The following is a 20,048-nucleotide window of genomic DNA, read 5'->3' as shown; positions in this document are numbered from 1 at the left end:
AATAAAAAAAAAAAGAACTAAATTTTGCTGATCAAAAAATAGATGTGGGAACCCCTCCCAACGATGCGGTCAAAACGAAAATCTCTGCCCCTTTCTCTCTCTCGAAATTATTCAGCATTCAGAGAACACCGTCACTTAGTAATCCGAACCACTCCTCAACTGCATATTTATGTGGTGCCTGTATGCTTAGTTCATGAATCTCACGAGAACATTTGGTTGGGGAGCGGCATTAAACACTACGTGGCGTGCTCCTGGATTTCCGAATAATTTCACTCCCCTCTCCCATTTTTAACAGAATCCAAGTCTCCCAAAGCACAGAGAACCTGCAATCTGAGCAAAAAAAAAAAAGAAGCCCAAATGATGGACGACTGGAGGATCAGACGCAACTCGAGGTTTCACGTACCTCCCGGGATATTTTTCGAGAGAGCCGATGACGATGAGGATAGAGAACCCTATTGCGAAGGCGCGCCAACGTTTCAATGTTCGTTATCCCCTGCCTTGGCAAAACTTCTCTTTGCCATGATTCATCTCTCTATTCTTTTCACCACAACCGTGCCGAGTTTCCAAACCAGGGAACTCGGACACGTGAGGCTGTGGAGGTGGCAACTCGTCGCCTTCTTTGCTTTTTACGGACGCTTTATCTCCCGTGCCATTACCACTGGCGTCCTTCACGTAATCGAAAACTCGAATGATGCGAGGCTAAAGGGAAATCTCCCTCATGCGTATGCCGTGAAGAGAACCTTTGAGTATCTTCTATCGTTCGCCATATTATTAACAACCTGGATTTTATTGATAGACACTCCCCTCAAGAAGCTTGGTAATATAACAAAGATACTGTCTTGCGCCGTTGTCACCATGATAATTTGGTGCTCCAAGGTCATTGTATGGAAGGCCATGTCAATTTCGTTCCACAGGCGAAACTATTTGGAACAAATCAAAGAGGCAATCTTTGCCCTGTACATCTTACGTAGCATGTTAACTCCATTAAAGGATCCAAATCAGATGACAGAGGAGAGAGAGGTTATCGTTGCTGCTGCCCTGAAAAATCGAAGGGGACACAAGCTTTTACAAGGCCAGATGACCTTTTGTCAATGGCGTCTCGTGAGTGCAGACAGCTCGAATGATTGGGTAGTCTGGAATATGATAAATCTTGTGCGGAATGCAAATGCATTAGACGAAACGTTACGGCTACTTCCCCATCGCCGTTCTACCCATCCTAACCTCAACACATGGGATGACAAAGCGATTTCTGTATCCGAAGAGATAATTAAGAAGGTGTCGAAAAGCGAATCCAGGTAATTTACGCGTTATCATACGTGACTTTTAGTTTTCATGATGATTATCACTGTTTTGATGGTTCAATTGAAGATTTTCTGTATCGATTATTTGTATGTTTTGTACATTCACTTGGATTTTACTGTTGAACAAGATTTTAAATGGTGGTAGCGATTACATTGTAGGAGTGGCCGAAGTATCGAATGATACGTGAAGGGAATCAGTTGTCGCTATAGCACCTGAACCGGGCGTATCTGTCATGAAGCGAGCAAAACATAGGATAAAAAGTGAAAAGAAGAGGGAATTGGCACGAGTGTGAATTTTTTTAATCGCCGGCACAGTAGGGTATAGAGGTACTAGAGGACCCACAAGCCCCTACACATTTGACTGATTCTCAATGTCTTTTCACATCTTGTTTTATTAGTGAATAAAAAAATGAAAAAAGCACATTTGGCACATTATATTATTGAGATTAAATTCTATACGCACGTAGCGTAATCTAGGGCTTACGGATATCCAATCAACAATCAACAACATCATCAATTCATCAAAGGCATTAAGAAATCAACCAACCGAGGCTCGCTCAGTCGGCTAGCACTTTTGCAAAGAACATTTTGACGTGTGTGTCTTGCAATTAAGAACAATCGCTAGTCTTTTCTCCAACTCCAGTTTTATCAAAAATTTAATTCCACCATATTTTTGCCTTGCCCATTCGTTGACTTTATTTGGTTGGGTTCGAGGGTGATTTTGAAGGTAATGAGTAAAGCGAGATAGATAGAAAAATTAGAGTAATTATTGACGAGAAATCTTATTGGGAATGGTGCGCACAAAGAAAAAATTGAATCTAGATATCCAAAACGAACACAATCTTGAAAATATTGAGGTATGTTTGAAAATATTCCATTGAAGCTCTCTTTTGTTCCGTGCATGCGTGATTTTGTTTAGCCATCGTTCTTGATCTTCGATCTAATCTTCTTCCTGTTTTCTTTTTCTTTTTTTCTTCCAACCATTTAAACCCTAAACAGAGTAATAGTTATCAAACACTACTTATCTGTAATTATTTTTGTTAGCCAAAATAAAAGTGGGGTCCATTCACTTTTTTTTTTCTCGACAAACAAAACTTTTATAACAATTCAAAAGGATACATCAGGTGGGCTCGAACATAATAAAATTACATACTTACTCGTTCAAACTAGAAGAAAAAAAGGAACAACTAACAACACCCTCCAACAGAGAGTTGGGTCTATTTACTTTTAACACAGGTTTGGTTAACAATATATGGTACTATCAATAACAGATTTCTTAAATCTTTAATAAATTAATGAGACGTCAATTGTTAATTGAATATGCGTAAACTTCAAAATTAAGAAGTTTACGTCGTACGCGTATAGAATTTAATCTCTATATTATTTCCATGATAGAGAAATTAGTCTTGAAGACCTATCGTACTGCATGCCGAAAGCGATTGTTGAGGAAGCGTTGAAGCGGATCGGAGCCACACAAGGAAAGTTTGGGATAGATGAGCTCGTCATTTGGATGGTAAGAAATTTTCATCTTCATGGTTGTCAATTTCTAAGAGTGTTTTTACATAATTGCGTTCTTCTCTTGTGTACGGGTTATGCCATTTTTTATTGCATATTTACCTTTCTTAAAAGTTTGAAATGGCCGTATCGTATGTGATTGGTAAAGTAAGCACATAACGAGAGTAACAGAGGACTAAATGGCCGAGGTGCCCGCAAACTAGTCTAGACATCCTGACCGTTGAACCCAAAAAAAAAAAAAGTAAATGGTTGAGAGGGTTCAACATACGATTGTTCATCAGAGCATAAGTAAACAAAGAGTATCTTCTCTCTTGATTTACAACCCATTCTTGATTATAAGCATTAGCAAAACAAATGAAAAGAAAATTTGATATTTTGCGCGATAATAAGGCCACTCATCACAAATTTCTGGTTTCTCGTAGCGCGATCATCGACTAGTAGTTTGGCTTGAAATCGTAAGAAGTCTTACAAGTCACTTGGAATTTTGGGCTTTTTCTTTGGAAATCGTAGTTGTGGAGTATTTAGTTTGTGCATACTTTTCCCTTCAGCTTTAGCAAAAATGAATCCAGAACCAGCATGCATAAGTCAGGAGGTTGCTTAGTGGCGGAGCCACAGTGTGCCCCCACTGCAATTTTCAATAATTTCAATTTTACCTCAAATTATAAAAAGCCATGACAATTTGTATCAAAATTATACATTTTTCCTCTTATGGTTGTGTACTATAAATAAAAGATAGAAAATTTCAAAACCATGTTTAATGGTGCCCCACAAACCTAAATTTGTGGCTACGCCACTGAGGTTGTTGGTTTATTGCATATATGTGGATTATGACTTTGGCTACAAAATTTATTTGGTAAATTATGCATGCACACACATTTCGTGTACCATGATTTCAAATCATGACAATATTACAACACTCGATGATCAATCTACGCTGTGTTTACTGCAGAGTCGCAATTTTGAGAAGCACAAAGGGCTTGAGTTATCTCTCGACGATACTCACCGTGCCTTGCGAAGTTTGCATGGCACCGTCGATGGCGTTGTCTTGAAGATACTTTCATTTGCTTGGCTCGCCATACTAAACACTGTAAATGTCCTCCCCAGAGACGAGGAAATGGGACAGACGATTTACATTGTGATACTATTTCTAGCTCTAGCAGTTGCCTTTGTTTATCACTTCCTATGGGATATCGATGGCTATGGGGTTAGATTCTTTTTCCGCCACGCACTCCAAGTTGGGGAAACTTGCACCATGGACGGGAAAAAGGTACGTATGACGTGCAATTTAGGCCCCCGTTCCATTAACTGAAATAAATACTTAAGAAGGAAAAAAAAAACCCTTGGCGGAACGGGGTTGTAGTATTTATTTCTCTAATCTAATTCAACCATATGTACGAGTATCTGTTGTGTTATACTCCTATAATTACCAGTACCTCAAATTGCAGATGCAAGTGGAGAAGTTGGGCGTTTGGAGCACACAGTTTCTGACCATGGCTGGCCATGAGCCGTGCTGTCGCAATTCTATGCTCCTGGGGAAGGAAATTATCAAGGATCCTCCGTTTCTACTCACTCAAGCTTGAAGTTTCCCAATGTGAGAAGAGAAGGGTGATCCTCGGTACCTCTATACCCATGTATTTTGGTGGGTGGGTGTGTGAGTTAGAATGTGTGAGAATTTTTTGTTTTTTTCAAAAGCCTTATGCGATCCAAGTATTTTGGGTCGTTCCCAAGCAGTGGGAGGAGCCCGTGGCTCTGACCATGTGCCTGTTGAAGAATAAATCGGCGACTCATTGGCAGTGGCTTGGTTAAGGGAACCCATTGGAGCCGTAGCGAAAGCGGCTGGCAATGCAATTCGGTACGGAGGCACAGAGAATTTTTCAGTACGGAGGATCCTCTGTGTCAGAGTGGCTACAATTTGTTACTCTATATTTATTGGACGTAATGATTTTGTAGTATGGCTCATAGCTAGTGTATTTATCTTTAGAGTAGACCTATGGTACACACCCCTTAATAAGTATGTACCGTACGCACCATCTATATATTCTCTTGGATTTGAGATAATCTAATCTTAACTATTCAATTTTTTAATTAAATAAAAGGGCAACCTGTCTAAACAGTCATCACTTACTCTATTGTTGAATTTCTCTCTCTTCTATTTTCAATGTGCTGTCAAATGCGGTCCAATATCAATTTGGGTGGACTAGAAATTGGGGTTTTAAAGATTTTTTTTTTACTTCTAAACTATTAAATTTAAAATTATGAAAACAATAAAATAATTTAAAACTAATTCAATAAACCAATAAAGTTAAACTGTTCGATATGATCAATTTTTTAGTCCAATTTGATCAATATGGCATTATTAAATTTTACTGTCTTCGGATACGTATTTGTCAATATCCGATAATCTTTGATTTTGGTTACAATGTTGAATATCGTAAGACTTGATATCCTAACGGTTTAGATCGATCATCCTAACAAAAAATCAAAAAATAAAACTTAAGTTAAAATTGGTCATACTTTTGACAGTCATACTCAACTCATTATCACCTGAAAGGTCGAACCCAAATCCTTGTCTTGAGACAGTTGAATAATTAATTTTTTAATGAACTCTCATTTATCCACGAAAAATTGGAGGGATTTTGATTTTTTGGATTAAATTTTTTAGAGAGAGAATTTGATTTGGAGAAATATTTTGAGAGGAAATTGCAATTGTATTAAAAAATTTGGATTTGGATATAATACTCACTTTTTGGTGAATTTCTTGGATGAAAATTTGGAGCGAGAATTTCATTTTTAGTCAAAATTTTTGAGGTATTGTATAGGAAAAAATTAAAATTTCAAAAAAATAATATGGATGGAATTGAAAATTAAGATAATATGGCAGAAATTTTAAAATTTAAAAAAATAATGTGGCGGAAATTAAAAATAATTTTAGTTTAAATTTCGTACAACACATTGTACTAAGGTAATGATAATGTATGGTATTGTTACTGAATTTGTAATTTTTTAGACATATATTTTGCTTGGGTATAATTATTATTGATTGTGGTACGACATATTTTGGTTTTATTACTGAATATTTTAATCGATTTCCTTTGGTACGACATGTTGTGGTAAGAAAACGTCAATTTATGATATTGTCATAATAATTGTGGTTTCTTATATAATTTGTGGTATTTGCATATGTTTTCTTTTGATACGATACGTTGTGGACAATTTTAGGTGTTATCATAACAATTGTGGTTATTTTATAAAATTTGTGGTATTTTACAAATACTTTTGGCTTGGGTATAACAATTATTGATTATGATACGACATATTTTGATATAGTTACGGATTATCATGAGTCAAAGAATTTTTGGTACGACTAATTGTGATAAGATAATGTCAATTTATAGTGTTGTTATAATATTTGTGGGTAGCATTATTTAATTTTTGATATTATACGCATATATTTGGTTGTGGTACAAGTATTATGGATTCTGGTACGAATAATTATGGTTACATAACCATAGCATCATCCTTTTTTAATTATGGTTAACCTGCGAATGAAATGTTCAATAGATAAATTTTAAAGTACAAGTCGTAACTAGTATCATAAATATGCATTAAAAAATCAAAAATCGGCATAATGAAAATTATAAATTGTCATAATTTAGACATATGATATACTCTGTATATCATAACTTTCTTCTTTACGAATACCAATATACCATCAGAGCCTTTCTACAGACATTGAGAATACACATTCTTTGTCAAAACAGAGAGAAAGCCACTCCTAACTGAGATAAACCTATTCACGGCAAATAGGTTCTTTATGGCAGCAATCAATCGTGGCCGTCTAAAAGTGTTCTGGACGGTCCAGATTTTAAGTTTCATTAAAATCAGAATCGTCCAAAACACTTAATGAAACTTAAGTTTATTAAAATTCGGACCGTCCAAAATACTTTTGGATGCCCTTGATTAGTGCCGTAAACAACTATTCACAACGTAGATGTGAAAAAGATTTTCTCCTCGTAACTTTATCTTTGCAAAATGAGGTACAACTATCACTGGTACGTTCACAAGTCCAGGTGCAACTTCCAAAAGATTGAGGGTTTTTTTTTTTTTTTTTAACCAAACGATAGGATGTTAGTATCCAGTGCCAGCCCTGAAGTTTGGGTTGCCCAAATCCGACTCTAAGTTTGGTTGCCCACATACCATTACGTCATAAAAAAATAGAATGACATTAACATACAAGTAAAAAAAATCAACGTTAGATTGTGCTTTTAACTTGAATTACATCAAAAGATCAAAATCAAAATATAACTCCGGGTATATTGCTTTATGATTATCACAATCTGACTTAAAAAAAACAACTTCTTCTTGTAATTTTTGAAGTAAAATCTTCAATTAAGTTATCGTACTTCATGTACTCATTTTCAATTGAGATCATAGCTAATCTTACTTAATCTCTAGTATGACATAGTAGTCCGAAGGTAAATTTTTATGTGACTTCAACTAAGAAAAACTACTCTCCGCCGAAGCAACTATTTTTACAAATCCTTTTTAGCAAAAAAAAAAAAAAAAAAGCCTACTAATAAGATTAAAATTAAGATGAACCAAAAAAAGATTAAAATTAAGCGTGCAATATTTACCAATATACATTTTAATGTCTATATCAATAATTGTAATAAAAAAAATATGAAAGCAAAATAGTTTGACCTAAACAAAAAAAGATATATTACAACAAAGTTTATTTACCAACTAATTAAACTCTTTCACTTTTAATATTAGAGATCACGTGAAAAAATAAAACGAAAAATAATAGTAAGACTGTAAGAATCTTAAGCAAATAATAATAATAATAATAAAGATGTTCACAGATAAAGAAGAATGGATGCGAGCTCCCTTTGGCAGATACTCCTAACGAACTGAAAAACATAAGAGGACATTCCCCACGACGTGACTCGAACCTTTGCAAATTCTGTGGAGAGTGTCTACGTTACCGCCGGGCCAAACAAACTACATGCAGTTTTTTTTGGTTACACCGTGGTGGGGGTTGCCCAAATCTGGAGGCTTGTTGGGCTCATCCAGGACCGGCCCTGTTAGTATCTTAATCCAAAAAGTTGAGTTTGAAAGGGTCAAGGTATCGTATAATTAGAGGTGATCTGGTCCCTAATTTTGTGGGGTTTCGAGGGAAACGGATTCCCGTTGGAACTTTCCTCATGGAATGGGGCCTAATGACCCTTACAAACTGTGAAATGATTTTCCGATCATTTCTCTCTCCCTCTCATCCTTGATCCATTCACACCTATAAATCTTATGATGTTGCAGACCCTAAACCAAACATCCATCCATTGGTTTCGAATCTGCATCGATTGGGTACACAAATCTTGACTCTCCTCCTTCGCCGAAAATTTCGGTTGTGCTTGAAATTGGCTTCAGTCGTTATTGTCGAAGCTGAATCGTAATACATTCCATTAGTAATCGACTCGCTCGCTTCCAGAATAGAAGAACAGAAAAATACGACGAATTCTAGCAAAGGTTTCTTCCTCTCCGCTTTTGTATGCAAAACTAGAACTCTCTCTTCTGTTTTGCAGCAAAATCTAGTTTTGGTACTGGTGATTTATTCTTCTATATGTGTATTGTGCTTCTAGCATCAATGGGTAATTAAAAATGGCTTATGAGCCCTTTAATGATGATGCAAAGTCCTGAAATGGAGATGTTCCTTTGTATGTTTTGTCGTAGAAAGCCATTCTCCGTAGTTCGAGTAGAGGTCTTAGTAATATTTATTGGGACGTTGATTTGAGATTTCTCTGCTTCATTTGCAGGAAAGTTTGGGCCGTGGAGGGCAATTGGACCTGTTTTGGCATCTTGATGCCGGTGGCGGGTTTTAGAGTGGATGGTACAATCATCTATATCACCTTGATAGAGGAGGGAAAAAATGGAACAAGAGCGGAGAAAGAATCACTTATCGACGAAAAGACCTTACTAGGCTCTGGCATCGCACCAAGAAATGAAGCTCATGCAAGCACTATTGGGGAGTATGAGAAGTTACCCTTTTGGGAGGAGTGGAAACAAGTGTCTGTTCAATCTTCTCACCTAGCGTAGCCTCTGAACTATCACCACCGCTATCAGGCTCCATTTCTGTTGCAGGAGACCCTGTTGGGGGATCTGTTGTCTGAGGCCACTCTCCGTGTCTGGAGCTTTTGTTCCGTCAACAGTGGGACCATCTTTTCTCCTTCTAATTACCACCGCCCTTGTTGTATTGAGGATGATCAGGACAATCACCCAGACATTTCATTCGCGTGAATACCGTGGTATATCATCGTCTGACAAATGGTCGCCTGCCAACATGATGGTAAGACTCAAGATCCTACCCTCCACACCAAAAGTGCATGCAAGGAGAAAAATTACCCTTTAGTGCTTCTATATGTGTATTGAGAGGAAAATTTGGAACTTGCATAAGTTTGTCACCTTGCCACTTCTACTTTATGTTGACATTGAACTCTACTATGCCGCTACCATGCCGACAAGTGATCACCTACCTACCTACAACGGTGAAAGAGTGTTTTCTGCTGATAAGTGCCTCAGGTCATTCACTCTGTCATGCCTATTGTCGGCTGCTAGTTCACTCAGAGAGTCTTTAGTTGTGGTAACAACAGGATATTGGATAGACATTATACATCTTCTTGTACTTTTTATTTGATTCCATTTGTAATATCAGCCAAACGCTTAAAAGTCAATTGAAATTCGCCTGATTAGCCAAATTGTACTCCTCTAAAACTATAACGAACTATACTAAGGTTGCTGCATTTGTTACTGGTGTTTAAGCTTCTATATGAATATTATGCTTCTATCATCAATGGGTGATTAATCTTCTTCATTTTGGTTCCATGCCGCATTTTTTTTTTTTTTTTAATTTTTCTGAAACAATGTTTATTGATGATGCAAACAGTTACCGGAAACAGTGATTTATGTTTTTGGGGTACTCAGATTGCTAGGGTACGACATTACTTTTTTCTTTTTTTTTTCTCGGCAAACGAAATTTTATTAATCTCGAAGGGGTACATCGAGGAAAAAACGAGAGATAAAAAGAACATCACACTGAAAATAAAAGAGATGGAACATACTTTTTTCTTTTAACGTGTGGCTTATGTTTGTTCTTGAGTTATCTATTATAAAAAAATTTTAATCAGAGATATTTCCACCTATAACAGGAAAAATCAAGAAGAAGGAAATGAGGTAAAGCAAATACTTCGTCGCAGAAAGCCATTCTCTATAGTTTGAGTAGAGGTCTTAATAATACCTTCTCATTGTTTATATACTGCACAGGAAAATTGTATGAGAAAGGGGTTAAATTCTCCTTTTATTATTTATTTTTTTTGGCTCATTCCTTTTAGGGGCATACTCGAAAACTTGAATAACTCTCTTTGGTGAATTTGCTGATGCATGCCATTTGATTCTCAAATTCGAAAATGGATCTTGCAAATGGTGCTACAGCCACAGGGTTAGGTAGATCCATCAGCTTAATAAATGACATTATGAACCTTTTTTCTTTGATTTTGTGATTCCTTCCTTCCTTTTTTTCGCACAAAGAGATCCTCTTCGTATAATTCGTCCAACTGCTATATATAATAGAGACTGCGTCCGGAAGTTCTTTGTAACTTGACGATTGTTTGTCTAGTTTTTCATCGTGGGAAAGATGACCAGCTGCAACAACATATGTATATAGGCTATTTAAGAATTTTGAAAACTAAAAAATGCAGATTTAAGTTGTGTTAATTTGTATTGCTAATTTCAGAAAGGGAAAAGAATGTGTTTGAAAGAATCAATCAAATGCATATCATCTATCTTTCTTTCACTTGAAAAATCCGGGGTTGAGTTATTACCAGAGATGACCGTATCAGAATTTTGTAAACGGAGGGCCGAAATACGAAAATGCTAACCTCAACCCAGTGGATAACGGTTAATATGCAAAAAATGCATTGATATCAGTGAAAAGTATATAGAGATCTAGAATAGTGCAAGAATATCTGTAGGAAGTACATTGAAACTCTAGCTTTTTTCGCTTGAAATGTGGATTATCTATTCTCTATAGGGCTCAGATTAGCAAAGTCGAAAACTTGTGAAGTTGAAAAGGTTAGGGTCACCCATGTGAAGTACTAATATTAAAATGTATTTTTTTTTTAAAAAAAAAAAACCCCAAACTGCGGGGCCTCGGCCCCCATATGACCATTGGCAAGGGTTCTGTCCAGTTCACTATGGACGGTCCAATTTTGGACCTTTTGTGAGTCTTTTTCGGGTCCACAACAATGATCGAAACCGTTCACTTTTTAGAACTTGTTGAAAACATTAACCACATCAAAAATTAAGTTGCTCGGATATCATTTGATTTGATTTCTAAGTTGATTAAGTTTGTAAATAAAAAATTGTGCAACACTGGATTGCAACCTATTTAACATAATTATCTAAAGATAAATACATTTCGATATCATATCAAACGATATCCGATCAACGTAATTTTTTGCATGATCAATGTTTTCAATGAGCTCTAAAAAGTGAACGATTCCATAGTAAACTAGACAGGACCTGCCCCCTATAACCACTCCTACTTCCGTCTCTCTGGTTATTTTTCCGCTGTTTGGATGGTGAGAAAATCGCAATTACAGAGAAAGAAAAGGAAAGAGACAGCGACAGCGACAGCGACAGCGACAGCACAAACAAAGCAAAACAAAGGCATTCTGTGATCACTTTGTTCAGTTCCTCCTTGCAAATGGCCGGGAAAGCATTTAAGGTCACTACCGGCTCTACTCCATCAGAAAGCTCACCGTCGGCACAAGCAATCGCCAGCAGCGTCGATCTCCTCACGGAAATCCTACTGCTTCTGCTGGCGAAATCCCTCGTGCGATTCAAGTCCGTGTCCAAGCACTGACTCTCCCTCATCTCCAATTCCCGATTCTGCTCCGACCACTGCTCCCGAAACCCCAGGCCTAAAATCTCAGGCCTCTATTTCTTCAAACGCAACAACCGACTCCACTCCCTCTCGCTTCACGGCCGCCGCCACAACCTCCCGTCTCTCGCCTTCCTCGATGGCCTTCAAGGTAACGGCCCCAAACCTAGGATTCTAAACTCCTGCAATGGCTTACTGCTGTGCGAGACTGGTTCTAAACACGAACCGATATACATTGTTTGTAACGCGACCGCGCACAAGTGCAAAGTAGTTCCTAAACCTAGCGGATTTTCATCTCGATCGGCCAATCATCGCCGTGATTACTTGTCGTGCTAAGGCAACGACAACCTATGGTATTGTTATAATATTTGTGATTATGTTATTCAATATGTGGTATTTAATTTACATATGTACTTTGCTTCAGTATTTTGTTTATGTTATGAATATATGATCACAAAAAAAATTGTACGACATGTTGTGGTAAGGTAATATCCCTTTATGATTTTATTGGAGTATAATAAGGGAAATAATATTAGCACTCCAAAAATTGATGTAAGCACTCTAAAAAACAAATGAAAATGACTTTGAAATTACATTGATTTTGAAGTGTCAAGATCATTTCTCTATAATAATTGTGGTTTTTTTATTTAATTATAGTATGGTATTTTGCTGATTATAACTATTGTTAATTGAATATTCTGATTGATTTTTTTATACGACACGTTATGGAAATAAAAATGTCAATTTATAGTATTGCCATAACAAATTTGATTATATTATTGGATTTGTGGTACTTTAGACATGTATTATTTTTGTCTTATTTTTATGATAGCAGTTAGCACAAGTCATGTTTTATTTTGAGAACTGAAAGTCAACTTTTCCTCAATTTTAATGGGTTGTAATAAGATTTGTAAGGTGGAGATGTGTTTCCGTAGTTCTCTCTGCTAACCTTCAAATTTTTAGTTATTCATTGATTTTTATAGATGGTGATTAAGCTTATTGTCTTTTTTGCATGTAGTTGTGCTTCGTAGTAACAAGTTTGAACCAAGGCATGGTCGGTCACCCGCAACTCGTGCGCTTTAGTTCAGCAAAAGAGTTTTGCTTGTAAGTTCATCCTTGTAGAACAAGTACATAAGTGTGTCTGTGTTTTCTCCTTCGAACGGAAATATTTTGTTAATGCACCCGACACTACAAGAAATTAGCCTTTCTGCGAGGAAATTTTTAGTGAGGATGTCTATTTCCTCGCTAAAGGAAGAGTTTTTGCGAGAAAATTATTGTTTCCTCGCGAATGGTGTTTTTTTTGCGTGGAAGGCATATTTTCCTCGCTATTTACTTGTCGCTAAAGAGTATTTGCGACGAAGTTTCAAAATTCCTCGCTAATTGTTGTCGCAAAAAATGTGGCGGGAATTTTTTATGTAGGCGGGAAAAATGAATTTGCGAGGAAATACAGTATTTTGTCGCCAAAAGCCTGTAGTGACTTTTTGTGGCAAACTTATTGGAACGCTAAAGTTGAAAACCTTTTGCGAGGAATTAGTTTTCTCGTAAAAATATTGGTTATTTGCAAGGAAATAAAGAATTCGTTGCTAAAGACTATGGTTATTTTTTGCGGGAAATTGTGTTCCTCGCAAAAAATTATTTTTTTGCTAGAAAATAATAAATTTGTCGCTATAAGTCTAAACTTCCTTTTTGTGGCTATGTTAGTCCATGCAATAGTTAAAAGCATAGTTTGTGAGGAATCGGCGTTACTGCAAAAAGAAATTAACACGTCCAAAGAAATTAAAGTCTTATAGTGCACCGCATGAGGACTTCTTTTGCGATCAAAATCGTCTATGTTTTTCGTAATATGGACTAAATCACTTTGTACCAAGAATGAAGTTGATCGCATATCGTTAGACACTTGATCAGACTTAAAATTTTCATTTTATTAAAAAATTTGCATACCGATGAAGGGGTTTTTCTAAAGCAATTGAGCCAAAAATTCACTTGAATGATTTAATCGACAAGCTCAAGGAAATCAACGGTATCGATCGTCATGATTGTGTTGTAGTTACGTGGCTACTGTACATTCGCCTACAGCACACGACTTAGTTTACTATCAAGTAAGTTAAACGTATAAATTCTCAAGGTCATTGTTGAGTCTATTATTATAATGGATGATCTAAACCGTTAGAATTTCATATTCTACCAATTCAATTAGTGTCACCCAAATAGAAGATCATCGGATATCAACACTTACTTGATCGGAAGACATTCAATGCGTCCGGAGGTATTAAAGTCTCATAATATACCACCTGAACACCACTCGAGGTATTTATTCACGATCAAAACCGTCTATCATTTGTACCTTGTACTGCTGATCATTCCTACCGAAAATAAGATTAACGAACACATGTAACCACCATATTGGAATAGGTTATTCATGCCAAAAAAAAATGATTAGACTCATCTAATTTTTTTTATTGTGTAAAAGTATTTCGAATGAGGTAGTTGCGGATGTCCGATCAATTTGAACTTTTGTGTAAAGATTCAATTTGACGATTTCTGCAACATGAATGATTTGGATAATCGAGTAGAGATCCGGATCACTACAAGAAAATGTGGTCTGATTATGCACGTCAATCGTTCCAGAAACACCCGCGAAATTTCATCCCTCCTAAAACACCGTCGTCTACGGTATACCCAAAATCATATTTCCCTCCTCCTTTTTTCACTTTCTTTTGAACTACCCTCCAAAATTTTCCTCCGCCCCCAAAACGAAAATCCCTTGAGGGTTAAGACGAAAAGCCCCAAATCCTGATTTATTTCTAATCGTCGTCGATCTGTCACTGGTTGTCCATCTCTCACCGTCCGTCGCAAGTGCACACGATCTCTCTCTCTCTCTCTCTCTCTCTCTCTCTCTCTCTCTCTCTCTCTCTCTCTGTGTTTGGTCGTAACGCGATTTGGAGCACACACATGCACAGGGTATGGTTTATCTCAAGTTCTGGGTTCGATCTCTCTGAATCTGAAGCTCTTCTGTTGCCGCCGTTGCTAGAGTCGTTTGACAGCATGAAGTACGGAGTTTTTGAGCGAAAATCCAGAAGTACTGTATGTCGATCCATCCGTGGTTTATACAAGTCCTCGAAGCCGGTGTGTGTCAGTAGACTAAACAGGTAGAAGATCTAAAGCAAAACCCCAAATTGGTTGTTCGAATAAGAGGATAATCGGGTTAGTATTGACAATTTCTCTTGCGTGGGCTAAATTACTGCTCTCTATCTCTCTCTCTGCGTTCATTTTTTTGAACGCATTCCAGGTGTTTGATTAAATGCTGATGTTGCTACTAAGTATATCATATCTGAAGCTCAACAGAAAAATATGGAGAATTCTTGATTGGATTCCTAGATTCTGGTAATTGGTTGTTTGCAGTTCTGATTTTAGAATGTGCCAAGGAATGCTTACCTATTTCCAATCTATGTAGAACAACGTGCATTTGGAATGTAATATTTCGGGAATCAATTATAATACATCTGATACAGAATTATATTTTTTTGGAAGTGCTTAGTTGTAGCAAACTCACACGTGCAAACCAATGTGGAAAAGAAATATGGAAACTAAAAGATCTTAATGTGTTAATTAGCCTCACAGTTTCTTGAGCTTGGATGTGTGTCCTTACTGTAAGTTTTTCAGCATTTCTAAACAAGTGTTTGATAAAATGTGCCAACTATAATAGCTTTATGGTTTCGTTCATTTTTTTGTGTAATTATTTTCCAGAATCTTCGGCAGAATCGGTCCCTCACTTTAAGCCAATTTCTACCAAAATCTTATGAACTCGAGGTACGTAAAAACCATTCTTTTTTAAGTGCAAGTCCAATGTTACAGCTGTGAACCCTTCTTTCATAATGGGAAGACAACTTTGCATTGCTGGGATCCTATAGCTATAATCCTTCCTTTTGCTTTGTTACTTTCATTCCGTTCAAGGGATTTGGCTTGCTACTTTTAGATTAAAAGCTCACTCCACAATTCATTTAGTGGTTCTAGAAGAGTGGAGCAAACCTGTTGTTCCTCTGAAGTAATTGGAGTTCCTTAGCCTCTGTTTCAATCATCTTTCTCATTCTCATGGCAGCAGTGTCTTTGTAGTCAATCCCCAAGATGGTACCAGCTGAGATAGTAAGCTGTAGTTCTTTATCCACTAAGTTTTGTAGTTGCTCCTGTGAGGTACTGATGTACGTTTCATCATCAGAATTAACACCATTAGAACTCATGCATTCTTCATACATTTGGCTTCTAACTATTTTCCTGATATTTCTTGAGTTTAGATCCACTTCTAGTTCAATTCCTGGCACTTGAGAAGGTCTTTCAATCACCACTGGGTCGTATGTCAACATTGCAATCCTTTCCATTTCCTCCTATTGTCTTACTAAATCATTTCCTCTTATTTTTTCTTGGGCTTCACTGACTTGGGTTTGTTAGTACTCTCTGAGGCTTGACTTTCTACTTGTGATGGGCTTTGTGAGTCTTGAACTAAAAAGTCCAGACCCTGATAGGAATTTGAATTAGTATCATTGATATCAACCACCTTTTTTGAAATACCTGATCTGCCGTCCTTGGTAATGAGGAAAGTTGGACCTTGTTCCCTGTTACAATTAATGTAGCGGCTGTCCCTTCAGTTTCTTCTTCTGTTCGTGCCTGACGAGGTACCCTTCAAGAGGAGCATATCAGGGTTCAAACTAGGTGCATTAATGGACTTCTTGTCAGCTTCTGACTTCCCCTGAATTGCCAAATCATCCACTTGTTTCTTGCCCCCAGTGCAATCATCATCCACCTCCTCATTTGTTCCGTCCACGTCATCATCTTCTTCCCCTGTAGGCCTTGGACCAGAACTTGAGAACTGTGAGCTTGATGTAACTACCCTGAACGAATCTTCTTCTTCCACTCTAACCATATACTTAGAACCATCAACAACCACTTGAACTTCACCTTCAATCTTTTTAGAAATTTTGTAGCTATAAGAAATCGACCTTTATCAAAAGAGGCTTCTTGCAGTGTGCTATCATCCAGTTCGATAAAATAACCCCAATTACTGGCTATTGCTTTAAAGGAAGGAACATTCCAAGCATTAAGGGGCATACCAAAGCAAGCTGCCCATACAAAAAAAAAAAAGCTGCCCATACAAATCTTGTTTAGCTGATTCACCATTCCAGGTACTGATCTCTTCAAACCATCCCATTAGCCAGTGTTTCTTTATAACTTCATTTCTGATTCCTCATTTTGAAAGGATAAAATCAGAAATCTTCCACCCATAGGTCTTACTTGAATGTTTTCAATATTCTCTCTTTTGAACAGATCCTTCATTTCCTGAGCTGAGATTAATCTCCTCAATTTGCCAATTGCACTTCTGAATGGTGGTCTTTGGCTTATTGATGATCTCCTATAATTTGATCCCTTCTTTCTTTCTTTCTTTCTTTCTTTCTTGAGAGAGAGAGAGAGAGAGAGAGAGAGAGAGAGAGAGAGAGAGAGAGAGAGAGAGAATAATAACCTTTGTTTAGTTTCTAATTTGCCAAGTCAGACTAAAAGAATTCAAGGGAAACAAGTTTATTAGTACTTCTACTTCACATTCCTTAATTTTCATTTGCTTCTCGGAAACATCATCAATAAACTAGGACAAGTCAGTGGAGCTTGAAAGAATCTCGAGCAAAATGATACAAATCACGTAAAACACTTGCATGATTTTTTGTTGTAGGCAACGAGGTGCACAAAAGTGAAATGGAAGAAAAGCGAAGGACGCATTGGAAGGAAAGAGTACGTCGAATCGCGATGCTTCGGATCCGTAAGTATTCCCTTATTATGCTGAGCACTGGCTGGTGTGCTTAGATGTACTTATGTTTTTAAATGCAGCGCACTAGCCGGTGTGCTTAGATTTTTTTTGATTTCGTTGATGCAAAGCACTAACTAACTGGTGTGCTTAAATTTTAAAATGTTAGTTCTTATCTTATTCCTTTAGTGTTGAGGGTGCATGAGAGAATAGTTGGTTGATTGTTGAACACTGTTTTTTTACTTTGTAAACTGTTGTATGATTTTGGGATCATGTTCGAAGCATTTTAGAAAAAAAAACGGTTTCTTAAAGAAGTTGGGTTCATGGATAGAATTGGTCAGTAGCACGGAAGGGTAATTTATTTTCGTTGTGTTCAGAACATGTTGCGTTGTGCCTTTAGACACAAATAATTGACTAGATAGAAAGTAGAGAAGGATAATTCATTGGCGGGGGAGGCCAACAGCTATAATTCAGTTAAGGGGCTAAAAGGGAAAATTCTATTGCTGCTTCATTTCTTGTGGTTAAGTCACAATCTATGCGTTAAACTACTAGGGATATTCATGTTTATTAGTGATGACATATTGCAATCAATTATTACTCATGACTATAATTTGTAAAGCTTTTTATTGTGTTACATGCAGATTGCTCAACAATTGATGGTGATCATTTGGTAGATGAAGATACAATGTAGTAGGAGATATGAAATGAACAATGTTTTGGAGGGACAAAACTGCCTTTTGTCTTATGTTTTGGTACTACTAGATGGAAGAAGGATGTCTTTTAGTTTTTGGTATAAGGCAGTACACATTATATATAGACCTTGGATTGTGGTTTTTGCCATTGACGCTTGATGTTATGTTCGGGGGGTTTTTGGTTTTTGTTTTGGGTATTGAAGAAGATTAAGGTTAAGATACCGTGTTTTGACTTATGTTAACTGGTTTAAGTTAATGTTATTCTATTGCCTTTGAGTTTGATGAATTATGTCTTTGAAATCATGACAGGAAGCAAAAGAAAACATCTAGCAACTAGTATTTTTGTGTGATGATTTAGTTTGTAGCAAAAAGAACTATTTTTGTCAAAAAATTCCTTGCTATAAGAAATTCCTTTTTTGCGAGGGGCAAGTTTCCTAGCAAAAAGGATTTACCGGTTTGTCAAAAGAAATCGTCTTTGACGAGGTATTTCTTCCTCGCAAAAAGAAATCACTTTCTGCGACAAAAATATTCCTTGCAAAAAGCAAGACTTATTTTGGCAGGAATAGTCTTTTGCGAGAAATCTATTCCTCGCCAAAATATTTATTGTTTTAGCGAGGAAACACTTTGTCGCCAATGAGATATTTTTTGCAAGGAACTGCCCACTTTTGGTGACTAATTCGTTTAATACTAGCGTTCAATTAATTTCCTCGCTAAACGGTGTACTCAATTGCGACAAAGTCAATTTCTCGCAAAATGTATTCTTTTTGCGAGGGAAAAAAAATTCCTCGCAAAAGAGAATCGGAGACTATATTTTTGCGAGGAACTGACGACGAATGAAATTTCCTCGCAAAAGGCTTTTGGCAAGGAACAATTCGGATTTTGCGAGGAATTATGGTCCTCGCAAAAAGCCTGATTTCTTGTAGTGCGAAATCGCCTTTCAAGTTCCAAAGATGAGAGGACAGTACCTAGTATTGGATGATATGTTACATGTCTATCTTGGTACAACTTTTTGCTTGTTAGTAGTTTTCTCTTGTCATCAAACTTGTCGACTGAATTTATTCTACTAAAAGCTTTGTTAATGTAAGACTGAAACTGAAGTATTGTTGGGTTTGGGTAAATTTAAATGAAGGTTTTTTTTTTTTAAATGATCAAAAGCAGAAACATTAGAGTAGACAATGTAGCCCAATTTAGAAATGAGGAAAAAAAATAGTAAGTCAAACAACCTTTTGTGGAGTGTGCATTCCTCATTGAAAGTTTTCCCATGAGAGCATTCAAGTACATGTAGAATCGGTCTTTTTCCCTCTCTTTTATTTTCCCTCGTTCCTGCCATAGGTGCATTCCATTGTACTCTTTTGGACACATTGTTTATTGAATATTTATGCATTTGATCTTTGGTTGTACTTGAGTGCGAAGCAGTGCATTGTGACTTATCAAATGATCCCCTCTTCCTATAAGATCATAAAATTAACTTGGTCCGCATGTTCAGTGTTCTACTCCCTAACTTGAATCAAGTTCTATTGTTTCTATTGTACAAACCTCAAAACATAGTGCCATGTAACTACTTCTGTTGACGTTGGCTCATTGAGTCAACACTAACTTGCATGTTCTTATTTTCAGCGCATCAATTGCTGCAACCACTCAAGCTGATTGAATTCATGCCTCATGACAATCACTAAACTTTGTTGAGCAGGTAGCTACAACCACAAATAGTCAACTCTCTACAACAACTTCACACAAACAGACAAACTGCAACTACAAGTGAGGAAGCCTTTTACTATGTAAAGGCCTTTTGTAATCAAAGACATTCAGCCTAATTTTTC

At 36.9% G+C, this 20,048-nt stretch overlaps 1 protein-coding gene and 1 long non-coding RNA gene across 2 annotated transcripts; both read left to right on the top strand.

Annotated features, from left to right (window-relative positions):
- The first annotated feature begins 236 nt into the window (after nt 1–236).
- On the top strand, nt 237–4,748 carry LOC131325945 (mechanosensitive ion channel protein 6-like). Its single transcript, XM_058358455.1, has 4 exons — nt 237–1,295; nt 2,697–2,814; nt 3,766–4,083; nt 4,262–4,748. Exons 1-4 carry the CDS (start codon nt 358–360, stop codon nt 4,394–4,396), a joined length of 1,509 nt encoding a protein of 502 aa, XP_058214438.1. The 5' UTR covers nt 237–357; the 3' UTR covers nt 4,397–4,748.
- Nucleotides 4,749–14,639: 9,891 nt separating this feature from the next.
- On the top strand, nt 14,640–18,507 carry LOC131325944 (uncharacterized). Its single transcript, XR_009199882.1, has 4 exons — nt 14,640–14,952; nt 15,496–15,558; nt 17,465–17,551; nt 18,178–18,507. It is a non-coding gene; the product is annotated as an uncharacterized LOC131325944 (long non-coding RNA).
- Nucleotides 18,508–20,048: the final 1,541 nt, after the last annotated feature.

This window comes from Rhododendron vialii, chromosome 5a (assembly GCF_030253575.1).
Source record: "Rhododendron vialii isolate Sample 1 chromosome 5a, ASM3025357v1".
In the NCBI taxonomy this organism is placed as follows: Eukaryota; Viridiplantae; Streptophyta; class Magnoliopsida; order Ericales; family Ericaceae; genus Rhododendron; species Rhododendron vialii.
The sequence above is the reverse complement of the archived record's forward strand: the minus strand, read 5'-3'. Positions and strand labels throughout refer to the sequence as shown.